The following is an 18,353-nucleotide window of genomic DNA, read 5'->3' as shown; positions in this document are numbered from 1 at the left end:
CTGAGGTGAGCCTGAGCACACTCACACACAGATTCCTAGGTAACTTGCTAGCCTGAGGCCATGAGGTCTCCAATGGGACATATATGATCAGGCCCTGTATCACCACATGGCAGCCTTGGGCACTTGCAAGTACTCAGCAGAGCCCACTAACCTGGATTTCCTTTACTCAACAACAGGCAGCAGGCATCCACCATTTGACATTTCCCACAATGTTCCAGAGGTAGCATCAGGGTATTGTGGGGAATTAAAATGGCAGCTGCTCAGCACCAGAGCAGCACCACACTGCTGTCTTGTAAGCCTGACAGGGGAGCCCACTGCCGGAGTCCCCTCAAGACTAGCCGGTAAATCAGGGGTGGCTGATCTGTGGCCCTCCAGATGTTGCTGGACTCCAACACCCATCAGCCCCAGTCTGGATGGCCAATTGTCAGGGATGGTGGAAGTCATAGTCTAGCAGCATCTGGAGGGCCAAAGGTTAACCACCCTTGCAGTCTGAGAGAGAGCTGCGACAATTATTTGATAAGCCAGTTAATCTCCATATATTTCATTTCCTATAATTGCATAGCCACAGGTAGGAAGGAAGGAGAATGCCTGATGGACAACAACTCTCATTACTTCAACCTCTAGGCACTTAAAACACACCTCCAGACTGAAAGACACCAACAGCAAGCGATTCAGTAAAAAGAGACCTGATGGTGGCAACAACAATCTTCTCCCTCACATGAAAGTCAATCCCTGGAAATTCTAGACCAGCCTCACTTCAAGTCTGTCTACCACATATCAACCCCTAAGTAAAGGACTCACCCAATTATTATGTATCAATACAAATACTTCATTTATCTACAGACAAGGAAAAGTGAGGATTGGTTCAGCACTATGAAAATAGCAGAACTAAGCTTCCAGGAATGCTTATCCATTCTTTAAAAGTTTATTTGTGGGATTATTACTTGCTCACTGAAACACTCTTACCTTCATTACAGAAATTTGTTGCACCAAAACCTGATACGCATCAGCAGTAACCTTTCTGACTACCACAGACATGCCAATCATTAAACCATTGCTAAAGGGTACCATTTCCACCAAGAGACATCTAGTAACAGTTTAAAACAAGACGTACCTGCAGATTTTAGAAACGGAGTTCCTTCTCTCTCTTTTTATTTTTTAATTTTATTTGAAAAGCTAGAAGTTGCATGGAGAAGTATTACTGACCTTCAGAGGCGAGATGTGTGATTGCAGGACGTATCCATGGACATTTTCTAGCTGCGATAAATTCTTTTCGGAAACGTGAACTAGTTCTGGTCCTCTCACTTCATGAGTTAAACGAGGTAAAGTATGATCGTGTGGAGCATCCTCATCTTGGTAGCGATACTTCTGGGAGGCAGAAGGGGGAGGGAAGAATATTAAGGAACTATGAAATAGGGATGGGTGAGTCTGTCCGTGTTGGTGTCTGTTGGTTTCCAATCTTTAAATAAATTCTCCACTTTCACTTCTGTTTGCAGATTCTTTAAAATGAGCATTTTGGTGTGAATTTCTCCGAAGATACACATTTTTATGCATTTTTCCCAAGATTCTATTTTTGCAAAGCAATTTCCCCTAATATAATGCATTTTATATGCTACTTTTATGCTACTTTTTTATATGCATATGGATATATTACTCCAGTATATCCATTTTTGTACACATTCCTTGGCTGTGGAAATATACTGTAAAATTCAAAGAAGAGCAGACTTTGAAGAATGGCTGCATTTCAATTCACATACTGTTTTAGAAAGTGTGGATTAGTTAAATTCGTCTTTAAAGGCAAACTGAATAAAATTTCTCCCCCATCCCTACTGTGAAACGTACATTTTGAATTGGGAAAGTCTTTTTTTCTTTGGGAAAGAAAGAGTCATATTGGTCCTACACACAGCTGATTTCCCAGGCAAAAATTCAGAATCAACCACACAATCTAAGCCTATGTGCTTTGGATGTTATGTACCTAAACCCTGTTCCCACCTTGGACAGTTCCTTTCAGAACCTTGGAAAGCTCCTCGAATGTTCAAACTAAACCCCAGAGCCACCAGCTTCCCCTAGATTTGTAAGTGGTGAAAGGTCTGCCTTAGAAACAGCCTGCCTCATTTCTCGAATTTTAGCTGCCATTGAGCACTGGAGCTTCCTCTGCACGCACGCGCGCGCGCACACACACACACACACACACACTAATTGCTTCACATCTTCATAAAAGAACAAGTGGATGACAAATGATAATTAGAAATCAGTGCCTACTACCAACAGGGCACCGTGTGCTGTCAACAACAGATATTTTAAATCCCCTACAATTACCTCTAATGGAGGAGCACAGATTCTGCACCACTGTGAGCTGTTAAAATTGAAAATGTGGCTATCTTTTTTTTTAAAAAAAAAGTCATAGAAATCTCAGTGTTTGTTTTTAAAAAGGTGAAATGGAAGGATCAAGGTTGCAGGGCAGATTCACCGTGTCACAAATCCTTCCTGAAGTTCAGTTGTTGGCTCAGAGTTTTTGTTCTTTTAAAACACAAAGTCAACAAAGCAAGATAGACCTATCTGGAAATTTCCCAGTAAATAAGGAGTTTTTAAAGAAATAAATCGACATGACTTTCCTGCATCAGCTTTCAGTGGGAACACAGGAAGCTGCATGAGTCAGGTCCAGAGATGGATCTAGCTCAGTACTGTCTACACTGACTGGTAGCAGTTTCCAAAGTTTCAGACCGGGGTCTCTCCCAGCCCTACCTGGAGATGCTGGAGATTGAACCTGGGACCTTCTGCATGTAAAGCAGATGCTCTGCCACTGATCTACGGCCCTCTATCACTAAACTGCATTTAATTTTTTTTAAAATACAGTTTGATTAATCACCTACTGAACATTTATGGGATGCAGGGAGGAAGCTAAGGAGAAAGCCTGTGCGGTGTGAGGGTGGTGGGAACGGACCTGTAGTGGTCCTAAGTGCTTCACAGTTTTATAACTAATGATTTTCGGTGCTCCTGATCGAAAATTTCTTCTCCACTTAGAGATTAAGGGTAGAGACACACTTACTGTTGCGCTGGTTCCAGTGTGTCTCCACCTCCCCTTCTGAAAAGAGGGGCACATGGTGCTAGTCAAACCCTGCCCCTTTTTACTCTAAAACCCGGTGGGATCAGCTCCAGTGCATTTTTTTTAAGAAATCAGCTTCAAACAGATTTCGCAACTGATCAGCAGATCAACACGTTGCCCCTACAGGTATAGGCAATGGAGCTGCTTTGCTGTAGGTGACTAATGTGTCCACAGCCTATCACAGGATTCTCTTATCAGAGCGCCATGTCTCCTGTCCAAGATATTCCATTCATGTTGACAAATGGTCAACAATACTTTTATAGTCACTGGGACTCAGGGAAAAGAGCTGTTGCCTTCCTTTTCTGTTCAGTGGCCTTCCTAGAGCAGAGGTTCTGCCAGCTTCATTCAGGTGATCCATAGCATGCCTCATTCAATATTCATATTGAGTTTTAATAGTATTCATATTGCTTCTTTTATTTTGTATAATTATTACCATTGGAATTCTATGGGATGCAAATTGTAATGCAATAAAATGCAATATAAGAAATAAAAGAGCCACTGGCTACCTATTAGCTACCTAGCTAAGTTCAAAGTTCTAGTTTTGGTGTACAAAGCCCTATACAGCTTAGGACCAGGATACCTGAAAGACTGTCTTGCCCATTATACCGTTGATCACTGCACCTTGCAGGTGAGGGCCTCCTGCAGATATCATTTTATCAAGAGGTCCGTTCCGCACAACATAGGAAATGGACCTTTAGTAGTGACACCGAACCTTTGGAATTCCCTCCCCTTAAATATTAGACAGGCGCCACCTCTGTTATCTTTTCAACGCCTACTTAAGACCTTCTTCTTTCAACAAGCCTTTTAAGTAGAGACCTCATCCCAGTCTGCACCTGTGTTGAAATTGCTTTCTAATATGATTTTAAACTTTTTTAAAAATATGTTTTTAAAGCTTTTTTTTTTAAAAAAGTTTTTAAAGATGTTTTTGTTTAAATACATTTTAAAGTCTGTTTTTATGATGTTTTAAAGTGTTTTAGTGCTTTTGTTTGCTGCCCTGGACTCCTACTGGGAGGAAGGGTGGGATATAAATCTAATAAATCAATAATAATAATAAATTAATTAATTAATACAAATATCATTTAAAATCATACAGTATAAAAGTCATTAAGTGTTCTGCCAAGACCATATGCAATTTTTGAGTGGTCTGTGTGAGGAGGAGAGAGAGACCTTTGGCCTGATCCTGGAAAGCTCTTCTTAGATTACATTTCCCAAAGGGCCCTGAAAGCTGTACAAAAGTGCAATGCCCTCCCTCAGACTTTCCCCATTCACTCTACCTTGGTGTAGTTACAGCTTTGAAACACAAGATGGCAGAACAATCATCATGTTCAAGGGTGCCTACAGTTGGCCTGATTTGCTTCTATAAATAAAAGCATGGTGAAGGGGGACGGTAGAATTAATAGAAGCCTTGTATGCAATAAACCTTGGGTTGACTTTTTTTATTATTATTTCCATTAACTCAAGAGATGGGTGCTCAAGTGGGTATGTGTATTTTAAAGGTTGCAATTTCTTGAATAAAAGCACTTTATGTGGGCAGTCAATCATATTTGGAGGCAGCAGAAAGATTTCAAACAACCCATTAGAAGTATCCGTTGCAAATACACCCCTGTGAAGCTAATCGGTTTTCCTGAAAGTAAGCATGAACACAAACTTTGTCTGCTGTTTTGTCAGTATGTGGAGTTGTTTTGCTAAGGCCATGACCCAGGACTGTGGATCTTCTGGAACCAGGACCTTGACTCCCCACCCCTTTACCATATGACACCCCTGAGGTAGCAGAATATGTCACAAGTATTCTTGTCCCATCTAATTTTTTTTTTAAAAAAACGATTCCACGTTTAAGATAGTTCACAAGGCTGCTGACAGACAGCAGCAGGAACATCAACAAAAATAATGAGAATTAAGGGAGCAATCTGAACCCAAGATCTGCTGGGATGAGCAAATTATTTTATTTATCATTTGTTTGTTTGATTTATATCCCACCCTTCCTCCCAGCAGGAGCCCAGGGCGGCAGACAAAAGCACTAAAAACACATTAGGATCCAACAGATCTCTAGATCAGCCAGCTGAAGCCCAGCTCAGCCAGAGGTATGGAATGGACTGCCTTCAAGTAGAGCCCGACTTATGGTGACCCTATGAATAGGGATTTCATGGTAAGCGGTATTCAGAGGGGGTTTACCCTGTTCCCTGCACACAACTGCAGTTCCCAGAGTAGTTTAGTTCCCTGAGTAGTTTAATAATCAATCCCTCTTCCCAGGGGACTCTGGAAATATTTGCTCTGTGAGGAGAACAGGGGTCTCCTAATACCTCTCAGCACCCTTAAGAAACTATCGTTCCCAGGATTCTTTGGGGTAAGCCATGATTGTTTAAAGTGTTATGATGCTGCTTTAAATGTATAGCAAAAATGGGGCCTGAGTAGAAAAGGTTTAGAATTGGTGTAAGTCTCTCCTTGTCCTGCTCCCAGAATGCCCCCCTTTTTTGTGACTTACATGAGTTCCAAAGCTCAAGTTCCAACAGCTGGGTCCCTCTGAGCAAGAATAGCCCCAGTTTAGCTGGGGTGAGGAACTCTTACACTGGCATATCCCTGGCTCGGCTAGGACAGCCCAAAATCTGCTTATTCCAAACTCACTCATCCCGGTGGTTATTGTGTTTGGATTGTGCTGTTAATCAATTATTTGTGTAGCCTATCTATGGAAATGAAAGGGAATACCCAATCCCAAAATGCTTGTTGTTTTGTTCTGAAATAACTCACTCAGGTTTGACCATGTGATGACATAACTGAAGACAACTAGGCAAGTGAGAGCCATGGAAAATCACCAAACAAAAAGTAAGCATTGCCAAAATTGTGTACAAAACCTACAGGAAATTTAACTTGGCGCAAGTCTGGAATCACTGATCATTTATTTATTTATGCATGCATGCTGGTTATAGGGGGAAAATCATTTTACCTCCCTAGAAATTCCTTGAATATTTTGCCAAAGTAGTACTTTTGCCTTGGCGTCTGTTTTTAGGAGAAATGTGGTCACATCTGTAAAATCAACATTTTAGAGACTTCTTTTTGACATAGTAGTAGTTTTAAGAGTTCAATGTTTGCTAAAACCCTGGCTAGATAATTACCTATTTTTAGTAATTCCTGAATTTCCATGTTTATTGAAAACTGGCACGTCATAAATACTTGTTGTATTTGCATTATTACATTCATAAATTAGAAAAAGGTAATCTATCTATTGCTGGTCTGATGAATTTGGGCCATTATCTGTAAAGATACCTCATTTGCTTACTACAGATCCAATCTCTTTCTCTGCTGGAAAAGTTATTACAGGTTCCAGATATATGCTTTTGCTCCTCTATTTATTACAGCCTTTCAAAAAGACAAAAGGATGCAATTATAACCAATTTTCCTGGAGGCACAATATGCTAAGAGCTTTGAGCAAAGTATGGCATTGTGCATGTGTTAGTTCAAAATCTTAACTTCAATGGAATGCAAAAATGGGATGAAAGCAAAAAAAGCCACCTAAATTAGGAGCTGCAATTAGCATTGAGCATCTGCTCACAACAGAGTAGAAAGGTGATTTTCGCCAGTACACCCCTCCCCTCCAAATTTTTTCTGGATGGTCCCGCCCCTTCCAGAACAGACTTTCAGAGGGCATAAACAAAAATCACCTCTCCTCCTCCATCATTGGTAGGCACTGTGATGTTCCTATATTAATGTATATATGGTAAGTGTTGGTTGTTTAGAAGATACATGGTAAGTGGAGTGAAAGAGGAGGGGGAGTGAATGGGCAGTAGAATGCTAGATGATTGGCTGAGTGTTTAAAATGGCTGAACGTATAAAAGGAAGAGTGAGAGTGGAATCTGGGGGGAGAAGAGAAAGAGTGGGTTGTTTGGTGGGTTTGAGAGAGTGGTTTGCCAGGAGAGAGTGGAGAAGGAGGGGGGTGGAGTTCGGATTAGTATTAGATAAAACCATATGCTTATGTGCCTTAAGAAGAAATCTTGTTAATCTTGTTAGCTTTGTTATCTTTAATAAATACTTAATTTGGTTTACCAAAGGCCTGATCCTTGGCTGGGGTTTCACAGACCAGAAGGGAGGGTAAGGTAATGACCAAGGCTGAAGGGGAACTGTAACAAATGGCGGCAGCGGTGAAGAGAATAACAATACCAGTATTCAGAGTCTCTGGGAATACTAGTATTAGGACGTGACTGGTGGTTGCCTAGCAGGGGGATCTGTTGAGATCTGTGCTAGAGCGGGGAGAGAAAAAATAAAATAAAGGACAGTCCAGACTGGTGGAGTCCCTGGTGGTGCCTAGTGACAGGCAGTAGCCACGCACAGGTAGGAACCTGACAGGGAGAGCCAGGGAAGGGGGTCACAGGCACCACCAGGTGGAGCAACAGAGCTAGGAGGACCAACTAGATCCCACCCATTGCAAAAATTAGCTTTCATGCTGTGGCAGAGCTTGGAAAAGTTACTTTTGTGAACTACAACTCCCATCAGCCCCAGCCAGCATGGCCACTGGATTGGGCTGATGGGAGTTGTAGTTCAAAAAAGTAACTTTTCCAAGCTCTGTAAATGTGGATAATGGAAATATTAAAGAGAATGAAAGGAAACAACCAGTTGCAACTGTTCTTGCTTGGTGATTCAGAAGAACACAACACAATCTCTGCATTGAAAAATATTGAAATCAGTGCTATATGTTTGATATAGCTTGAATTTTGTATTAAAGAAGTTATATTACACTAAAAAAAAGACATCTAAGACTTACTGAATACACTGGTTACTGTTCTATACTTTGTTAAAATCATTTTCCTCTTAGAAATGTACAATATGTCAATATGTTTATGTTATGTTATACATAGAAATACAAGGATCTGTCAATTTGGTTCTCTCCATTTCTCATTTTTCCAATCTTAAATTCACACACACACACACACGTGTGTTTATTGATCCATCAACCATTTCAGATAATCAAGCATTATAAATCCAATTACATTATAAGCAAGCATTATAAATCCACTGTCAGTCTTCAGTCATTTTAGCCCTAGTATCAACAACAATATTTTAAAATTTGGCAACATTTAAAGTAACAAAAGAACTATTACCTTTAAAACATACTTTCAGAAGAACTGTATCAGATCTACTCTTCTAAGATGGAGTATAGCAACATATCCCTCACACCCTTATAAAAATTGCAATAGAGAAGCATGTGTGCTATAATTTCAATCTTAAATTTAGTTCTCCACATTCCTGCAGCAATTTGGGGGTTTTTTTAAAAAAAAAGATGTTTGATTTTAATATATTTTAAAGTCTGTTTTTAAGATGTTTTATAGTGTTTTTATTTGCCACCCTCAGCTCCTACCGGGATGAAGGGCAGGATATAAATTTAATAAATAATAATTAAAACACATGAAAATTCTTCAGCACGCTGGTGTGAATTTCTCCTAATAAACACATTTTTGTATGTAGTTTGGACTAGTGTACACATTTTTGCAAACAATTTGTCTTCTTGTGTCATTTTCACTAACATATTCATTTTTATACTTTTGCCCCGAATATATGCCTTTTTGTAAATATTGTTTGGTTGGAGATCTGCCTCACAAATTTTGGAAAAGGATGAATGTCAAAGAATGGGTGCATTTTGGTCCTCATGTTGATTCAGAAAACATAAATTTGATAGATTTGGTTTTAAATGTGGACTGAATCGAATTTCTCCCCATCGCTAAATATATATAATAAACCTGGATGATGTGATAACAGTACCCCTTTTTAAAATTGAGAGTATTTTGTATTAAGAGCGTTACATTACTCATTTGCAGTTAGTGTGACTGGATGGGCATGGAGGGACAATCCTTGAATCTTTAAGTGAAACCTTTCATTGATGAAGTGACTGCCTCCACAAAGTATTTCTTGGACAGCAAACAAAACTCAGCCTCTCCAGCTAAAAAGCTAGCAAAGCCCTCTGCAGCAGCACTTAGAGACCCAGTGCCAAACAATGGACCAGAAGTTGATGTATTTTTAATAGTGTATTTTAAATTTTGTTGCAAATCACTTCAGGACTTTCTGTTGGAGGAAGCAATTCATAAATTTAATAACCCTAAACCGTGGTGGACACAGCTGGCACAGTGGAGAGGAAAGCCTGGCTGGGAGTCCAGAGTCTGTGAGTTCAAACCTCCGCTCGTGTCTCCTGGGTGTCAAGGGCCAGCTAAAGATCACCCCCACAGTGAGTGGCTCAGGGGTTATGGTGCCCTGCCACCTGTGCAGCCGTGGGCAAGCTGCAGAGTCCCAAGGAGCCCAGTTGCCCCCCCAGCAGGCAGTTGCAGACAAGGAAGGGGCTGGCTTGTGCAGCTGTGGCAAGCTGAGCAGGCCCTAGCCAGCTGGGAAGGACTAGCCTCAGAGAGAGGCAATGGGAAACCCCCTCTGAATACCACTTACCATGAAATCCCTATTCATAGGGTCGCCATAAGTCGGCAATGACTTGAAGGCAGTCCATTTTCAAACCAACGTGGACCACCACTTGCTGCACGTGATGGTAATTATTTCAAACCTTTACTAAGGCCTGCTACAGAGAGTACATGGGGGTTAGGAATGGAGGAGAAATTAATTCCATTCATATTGTAATTCCCATTTCCCAAACCTGTGACTTTTCCAGTTCAAGGTAAGATCACCTAGCATGATAGCCCCTAAACCTATTTGTCTGAACTTTGGCAGGTTTCTTTCCCAAGGGTGCTTCCCTTGTGTCGCCAGTTTTCAAACCAATCACTGACCAAAAAAACCCCAAATCATAGGAGAGGGAACATGATTTCTATTTTCCCATCCTCCGAAGGCAAAGTCTTCCCACATGGGAGAACTCCTCTATGTTTCCGAAATTCGGCAGGCTTCATCCCTCAAAATGGGCAACCGTGCCTCCATGTCCCATCCAGTTCTGACAGAAAATCAAAAAGTTAGAGGGGTTTCTTTACTTTTTTGAATAAACCTTTAAAGGTTTCCTGCCTGACCCCCCCTGAATGCAACTGCCTTTTCTTTGGCAAGTTTAATCCACTCTGGAGGGACTCCTTTGCCTGCAAAATTCATTTGTGTATATTGCAATATGTATGGATGTGAAATAATATGTAATAATATGGATATGAAATAATATGTATTGCAATATGTATGGATGCGAAAGTTGGACAGTGAAAAAGGCAGATAAGAGAAAAATCAACTCATTTGAAATGTGGTGTTGGAGGAGAGCTTTGCAGATACCATGGACTGTGAAAAAGACAAATAATTGGGTGTTAGAACAAATTAGACCAGAACTATCATTAGAAGCTAAAATGATGAAACTGAGGTTATCATACTTTGGACACATCATGAGAAGACCTGATTCGCTAGAAAAGAAAATAATGCTGGGAAAAACAGAAGGGAGTAGAAAAAGAAGAAGACCAAACAAGAGATGGATTGATTCCATAAAGGAAACCACAGACCTGAACTTACAAGATCTGAACAGGGTGGTTCATGACAGATGCTCTTGGAGGTCACTGATTCATAGGGTCGCCATAAGTCATAATCGACTTGAAGGCACATAACAACAACATATTTTAACCAACACCCATCCTGTTTTTGTTCCTGCTCCTGTACGCCCACTGCCCAAGGGAAGGCTGCTAAAGTTCAATGGCGATTTAAACAAGTTTGACGCCTTCCTAGTCCAGTGTGAACTGTACATGAAGGTCCCCGGGATGGAGGCAGCCTGCTGGAGGGAGAGAGGCTGCCAAGTGGGGAACCCCTGAGCTGGTGGCTAACGACCCTCATCTCAATGACGATGATGGATTCGGGGCAGCCTTGACCCATATATTCTGGGATCCCCAGCATGTGGAAAATGCTACTCAGCACTTGCAGAGCCTCCACTATGGGAAGGGTCCCGTGGCTACATACACCACCTTGTTCCAGCTGATTTCACAGGACCTGACCTAGGATTACTTTGCCCTGCTGGCTCAGTGCTGGTTGGGACTCAGTGAGGAGCTTTGGATGAGCTGGCCAGGGTTCATGCCCCAGAGACTTTGGATGAGATGGTACAACTCTGTCTTCAGATTGACATGCCTGGAGGGTCAGTGTCAGGTGCGGAAGGCTGCAGTCTCCAGGCCCCGACCCCTGGCTCCAAGTTCCCTTTGGATTTGACAGAGCAGATTCATCCCCAGATAATGAACCAAATCTGAACAACACAGAGCAGCTCTGTTTCCAGATGCTGCAGATACAAGGTGGATCTTTCTCACATAGCAAGAGGTGGTCTGCTGGATCACCCCTTTTCCATGAAGAACTCAGCACAGGAAATAACAGTCCCAAGTGCCACAGGGAAGATAGTGTTCAAGCTATACTATATCTGTGGCCCTCCAGATGTTGCTGGACTACAATTCCAATCATCCATGACCATTAGCCATGCTGTCTGGGGCTGTTGAGGGTATGATACCAACAACACCTGGAGCATCACAAGTTCCCCTATCCCTGCTTTACAGCATGTGTGTCTGTCTGGGCATGCATGTACACACACACACCTGGAAAAAGAGCCAGTCTTAAAGAAGGTGCTGCCACCTTTGCAGAAACTGAAACTGACAAGTGAAAAATGCTAGGGTCAAGAACTAGAGGTTCTTTTCTTTGAGACCTATTCAGGACTGAGTTTGCATTACCCAAGTTCAAAGAAGTAATCCTCATTGCAAAGTTGCCATTTCCACTAAATAAGTCCAAAGAGAGCCAGGGGTGGGCTGACATCAACTTTAGAAACCTAAAAGAGTGAAGATGCACGCACTGTAACCATTTTTCCTTTGGTAAAAAGAGGGCTGTTCTCAATAGCAAAATGTGAATTGTGAGTCTAAATCATTGTGCTCAAACTCCAGGGAAAGGTGGAGGAGTTATATAAATATAAAACTTTATTGCTATCATTATGCTAGCAGCAAAGAGCGGGGTTATTTTATATATGGCTTCATAAAGGTCTCATGGAAAGCTCTTTTTCCAAGAAACTTTTGCAGATGCCTGATCTCCTTTATGTTGAATTCAGGCAGAAGAACTACAATATGGATTTGAATTTACAGGAATAATATACTTCAAGTCCAGCAAGAATGACTTTGAGATTTTTTTAAAAAATGAACCTGTACTTTGCCTTTTAAAATTTGTTAGCATTTTTGTATTCTTCATTTAAATTCTAATTTCATCTGTATCCTGCCTTTCCCCTAAGGGGCTGAAACTGCACACAGGTTCTCCCTCTGCCCAATTTATCCCCACAACAACCCTGTAAAGTAGGTTAGGCCAAGAGATAGTGACTGGCCCAAGTCTACCTGGTGAGTTTCATTGGTGAATGGAAATTTGAATCTGGGGGTTGTATCAAATGCTAGCCTTACTCAAAGTAGACCCACTGAAATTAATGAAGATTATCATTAATTTCCATGGGTTTACTCTGAGTATGATTAGTATTGGCTATAGCTTTGGGTTCCCCAGCCCTAGACCAACACTCTAATCACTACACCACACTGGCTTTTTATTGTGCTAATAGGGTTGCCAGGTCAGAAGCATCCCAAACACTGAGATTTCAGGGGTGGACCCTAGTGATGTCATTAAGCATAATATATTAAGCATCAACCACTGTTGATTGGAGTATACCACTCAAACAAACAAAAATTCTCTGACTGGAAATTAAAATAAAAATCTCACCTAGAGAAGGAAAGCCTGGGTAGGGAACACTTAATCTAGCCTACTCGCTTCTGGTCCTCAGTGCCCTCAGGCCAGGCTAGTCACCAGAAGGCCATTGTAGGAAGAAGGGAGCCTAGTGTTATGGAGATGTTAGATGGGAGCACTCCAGAGTAAAGACAGATGCCCCTGAAGGCTGCAATGCTAAGCACACTTATTAAGGGACTAAGCCCCATAGAACTCAACAGGACTTACTTCTGAGTATATATTAGGGTTGCCAGATTCAATCCCTGAGATTGATCCTGTATCTTTAGGAGAAGAGAAATTCAGCCAAGTGCAGGTGTTCTTGCAACTCTGTAATGAGAAAAACCACAAGGTGGAATTCTTCCTTCCCCCTTCACAACTTTTAAAGACACAGAAAACCTCTTGGTTGCCAGGCCCAGCCTCAAAGAGGTTTTCTGTGTCTTTAAAAGTTGTGAAGGGGGAAGAGAGAATTCCACCTTGAGGTTTTTCTCATTACAGAGTTGCAAGAACACCTGCACTTGGCTGAATTTCTCTTCTCCTAAAGATACAGAAGCAGTCTCAGGGATTGAACCTGGCAACCCTAGTATATATGGTTAGGATTGTGCTGTTGATAAGGATTGACTAGGGATCCTCTGCAAAGATATCAGTATCAAAGCAGGGTTGGCAACCTCCTGCCTAGAATGCCCTGCCTGCCTTTTAACATGGCTGCTCCAAACTTCTTTACAGCCTTGACTCTTCAATGCAGACAGAGGTTTGGGAAATGAGTAAGAGTTAAGAAGGTTCTCTACCTTTTCCTGCCTATCCTGTGGGCTGCTATAAACTCATTTTGACAGCCAACCTAATTCCAGTGAGTAACAATTGACAGATAAAAGACACATGGTTTGTTCTACCTTCACAGGCGGTAGCTTGGGAACAACAGCAACTGAAGTCACACTTCTCAGTATGTGAATTCTCTTTTACCACTATTGGGCAAAGAAACAAACCATCATTCAAATAACAAGATGCATCATCAGTGAGTTTAAGGGGGTTGAGCTGAGCACATGGAACCACTGTTACTGCTTTTATGGATGTAAGGGAGTGAGGTCAGAGGTAAATGAAATGCAAATAGAAAAGAATAACAAAAGACAGTGATGATTCCCTAAATGCAATACCATACCAGCGATAACAAGATTCCTATGAATAAGGCAGAAAACAGCATCCTGCAAGCAGTCAGGGTTCCTAACCAAAAACCAAAACCTAAAAAAAACCTGGCAGCCATTGAGCCAAGGCCACAGAAATCCCCATGCAGCATAACCTGAGCTGCGGGCTGTAGTTAGTGCAGAATGCTGCAGCATGATTGCTAACATGAACAAGACCTATCAGCACATAATACCTCTGCTCTGAAATCTGCACTGGTTGCTGATTTGCTACCAGGTTGCGGATACCATAGACTGCAAAAAAGACAAATCATTGGGTGTTAGAACAAATTAAACCAGAACTATCACTAGAAGCTAAAATGATGAAACTGAGGTTATCATACTTTGGACACATCATGAGAAGACCTGATTCACCAGAAAATACAACAATGCTGGGAAAAACAGAAGGGAGTAGAAAAAGAGGAAGGCCAAACAAGAGATGGATTGATTCCGTAAAGGAAGCCACAGACCTGAACTTACAAGATCTGAACAGGGCAGTTCAAGACAGATGCTCTTGGAGGTCGCTGGATCATAGGGTCACCATAAGTCATAGTTGACTTGAAGGCACATAACAACAACAGCCAATAATTTTATTGTTTTAATTCCTTCTGTAAACGGCTTTGAGCTTTTATACAATAAAGTGGTATATAAATGTTGTAAGTAAAATTAATAAATTTCAGCGTTTTTTCTCTTTTCTCTTTTAGAAACAAAAGAATCTGCCTTATACCATGACTCACCATCTCTCCGCCTAATCTGCCCTCAGCATGAAAACAATGGAGGGGGACCATGACCACCCCAAGCAAGAAGAGCACACTTTAAATGTAGAGGAAATAATAATCTACAACCATAGTGTGATATAGATTGAGACATAGTATAAAGACATATTTATATAAGCAGGCATGTCAAAGATGTTTATTATTTACACAGTCTGTAAAGATATTTATAGTGCAATCCTATGCATATTTACTCAGAAGAAAGTCCCTATGTATTTAAACAGGGAAGCATGCACAGAACAGCAACCTTAAATGATAAGGAATTTCACTCACCCACCCCAAAATTCAGAATCATGCCACTTTAAGCTGTTTTGGAACTGTGTTATACTTGTTTGATGGTTATTGGATTTTGAATGGATTTATTTATTGTTGTAAACTGCCTTTGTTTCCAATCCTACCTCACAGGGTTGTTGGAAAGATTCCACACACACACACACTGGAGATGTAAAAATACATATACCCTATATAATAGTTTATTGTCAAAACCAGTCGGTCATTGTAGAACTTTTTTTTAAAATCAGTATTAGTTTCCTACCAAATAAAAGCATTGACCTTTGGGTAATAAATTCTAATTTTAATAATAATTGTAATAAGCCCTGACTAGTTGCTTTTGAAAAAAACCCAAAAAAGATTGGAGGGAGAAAGATTTACAACACAAACACAATGCTTTGCTACATTCACTCCAAAGTCCCGTTGATATACAGCACAATCCTAACCATGCCTACTCAAAAGTAAGCCCTGCTGAATTCAGTGGGCTTTATTATTTATTTATTTATATTATTCATATCCCGCCCTTCCTCCCAGCAGCCTAGGGCGGCAAAAAAAGCACTAAAAACACTTTAAAACATCAAATAAATAAATAAATAAATAATAAATAAAATGTATGTGGAATTAGCATTGCAGCTTTACTCCCAGGAAAGTTGGTAATGGATTAAAATTTCATATTGGGAAGGTTTTCAAAATAGGCTATGAATTAGACAAATAAATTGCCCTCTTCAACAGCCCAGTAAAATTTAAACTTGTTTGACTCCTTATAATTAGAAAAGTATTACATATTATACACTTGCTCAACTTCTGATGTGCAGACAAACAGGAAAAGGAAACTTTTCAAGAGTTGCAGTAGGTTCTATCTCTTGCCTGGGGGTCAGCAAACCTCTTATCAATCACAACCCTGACTTCACTTACTGGATAAAAACCTGAAAGGACAGGGATTAGAGCAGCCAGCTTCTAAAAGAAGTTGCTTGTATGTGTGTGACATTTTGGTGTATATCTCTTGAACCAGACCATCTAGAAACAGGTATTTTTTAATGAAAGCTAAGAGTCCGGAGATTTAGGTGACTCACCTGGAGACCTGGAGAAGACCCCCCAAAAACCAGAGTCTCCGGGCAAAGAATGGAGCCCTGGAAACCCTAATTGCTAACAGGTGAGACCTGCAATAAAATGTTACAGTTTATCTTCCCTCCTAAAAAGAATGCTCCAGTTCAGGGCTGCAGATCGTCATTCCCTCCATGTATGGCATTCCACTCTTCTCCCCTACTCCATTCCATTTCCCTTTCTTCCAACAGTCACTCTACCTTTGGTGGATACTGAGCATGTTCAGTTCTCAGTAGACCTTGGGGAGAGCAGTCCTCAGTGGACATTTTTTGGGGTGGGTGGGGGGTTGCTCCCTTTTTAAAAAAAACACCTCTGCAAACGTCAGGACTTCCCCAAGCATACCAGGAAAGTCCTCTTGTTTCTCAGTGTCTCTGCCTTAGCTTTACAAGTTTTTAAAAGGAGCAGCTCTTTTGTAAGAATTTAGGATTAACTACAGGACAGATATGGTAACCCTGACGTCAAAATGACCATGTTATTGAGCAGGGGTTCCGAAACTGTGGTCCGTGGAGCACCAGTGGTCCGCTACTTTCATACAGGTGGTCTGTGGTGTGTCTGTAAATTTATGTTTGAAGATAGGAGATGGCACACCAATCACGTCAAATATTCACATTGATTTTTAACGGTGTTTTTATTGCTCCTTTTATTCCTTGTATTACTACATTACAATTTGATTTCTGTGGAATGCAAATTGTAATACAATAAAACACAATATGTAAGAAAGAAAAAAGAAGTGATAAAATACAAATATCATGCAGCATCTAGCACCGCGTATTACAATTCCAACACCAAAAAGCAATTCCAACACAGGCACAGATTGGGATAAGGTCTCAACTTGAAAGGCTTGTTGAAAGAGGAAGGTCTTCAACAGGCACCGAAAAGATAACAGAGATGGTGCCTGTCTAATATTTAAGGGGAGGGAATTCCAAAGGGTAGGTGCCGCCACACTAAAGGTCTGTTTCCTATGTTGTGCAAAGCGGACCTCCTGATAAGATGGTATCTGCAGGAGGCCTGCAGAGCGCAGTGATCGACTGATTCTTTCAGCAGTGGCGTGACATGTTGGCGATACCCTGGCGCAATGAGCAGTCTCGCCGCCGCATGGTGCACCATCTGCAGCTTCTGCACCAAACTCAAGGGCAGACCCACATAGAGTGCATTACGATAATCCAGCCTGGAGGTTACCAGTGCACGGACAACAGTGGCCAGGCTATCCCGGTCCACATAGGTCTTCAATAGGCCAAAAAGGTAACAGAGATGGCACCTGTCTAGTATTTAAGAGTAGAGAATTCCAAAGGGTAGGTGCCACTACACTAAATGTCCATTTCCTATGTTGTGCAGAGCGGACCTCCTGATAAGATGGTATCTGCCGGAGGCCTGCAGAGCGCAGTGATCGACTGATTCTTTCAGCAGCAGGGTGACATGTTGGCGATACCCTGCCCCAATGAGCAGTGTTGCCACTGCAAGTTGCACCAGCTGCAGCTTCTTCACCAAACTCAAGGGCAGCCCCACATAGAGCGCATTACAGTAATCCAGCCTGGAGGTTACCAGTGCATGGACAACAGTGGTCAGGCTATCCCGGTCCAGAAACGGCTGCAGCTGCCTTACCAGCCGAAGCTGGTAAAAGGCATTCCTAGCCACAGTGGTCACCTGGGCCTCTAGCGATAAAGATGGATCCAGGAGCACCCCCAGACTACAGACCTGCTCTTTCAGAGAGAGTACTACCCCATCCAAAGCAGACAACTGACCAATTATCTGAACTTGGGAACCACCAACTCACAGCGCCTCCATCTTGCTAGGATTCAGACTCAGTTTATTGGCCGTCATCCAGCCCACGACTGAGTCCAGGTTGCAGTCCAGGGCTTGCACAACCTCTCCTGATTCAGATGTTACAGAGAAATAGAGCTGGGTATCATCAGCATACTACTGACGCCTTGCCTCAAAGCTCCTGATGACTGCTCCCAAGGGCTTCATATAGATGTTAAACAGCATGGGGGACAAGATGGTACCCTGCGGTACCCCACAGCACAACTACCAGGGGGCCAAAAGACAATCACCCAATTTGGACAGATTCAGTCTCAGTAGTTTCTAGCAACTCTGTTGGTATGCCATCTGTTCCTGGTGATTTGTTTCTTCCAAGCATCTTAAGGGCAGCTTTCACCTCACATTGTAAAATTTCTGCTTCTTCATCATACGGTTCCTCCATGAATGAATCTGTCATCCTTGCATCTCTTTTATAGAGGTCTTCAGTGTATTGCTTCCATCTTC

The 18,353-nt window shown here is 41.6% G+C and overlaps 1 protein-coding gene across 9 annotated transcripts in view; it reads right to left on the bottom strand.

Moving 5' to 3' along the window:
• Positions 1–18,353, bottom strand: part of DLG2 (discs large MAGUK scaffold protein 2) — a 1,398,326-nt gene that overhangs the window by 685,220 nt on the left and 694,753 nt on the right. For 8 of the 9 annotated variants that reach the window (XM_061628927.1, XM_061628929.1, XM_061628930.1 and 5 more), the window contains one exon: positions 1,207–1,368. In XM_061628927.1, coding sequence (XP_061484911.1) covers positions 1,207–1,368 — 162 coding nt within the window. The remainder of the gene's footprint in view (positions 1–1,206; positions 1,369–18,353) is intronic. The other variant, XM_061628928.1, reaches the window with a different exon arrangement.

Source organism: Rhineura floridana, chromosome 5 (assembly GCF_030035675.1).
Source record: "Rhineura floridana isolate rRhiFlo1 chromosome 5, rRhiFlo1.hap2, whole genome shotgun sequence".
Taxonomy (NCBI): Eukaryota; Metazoa; Chordata; class Lepidosauria; order Squamata; family Rhineuridae; genus Rhineura; species Rhineura floridana.
This window is presented reverse-complemented; position numbering and strand designations above follow the sequence as displayed.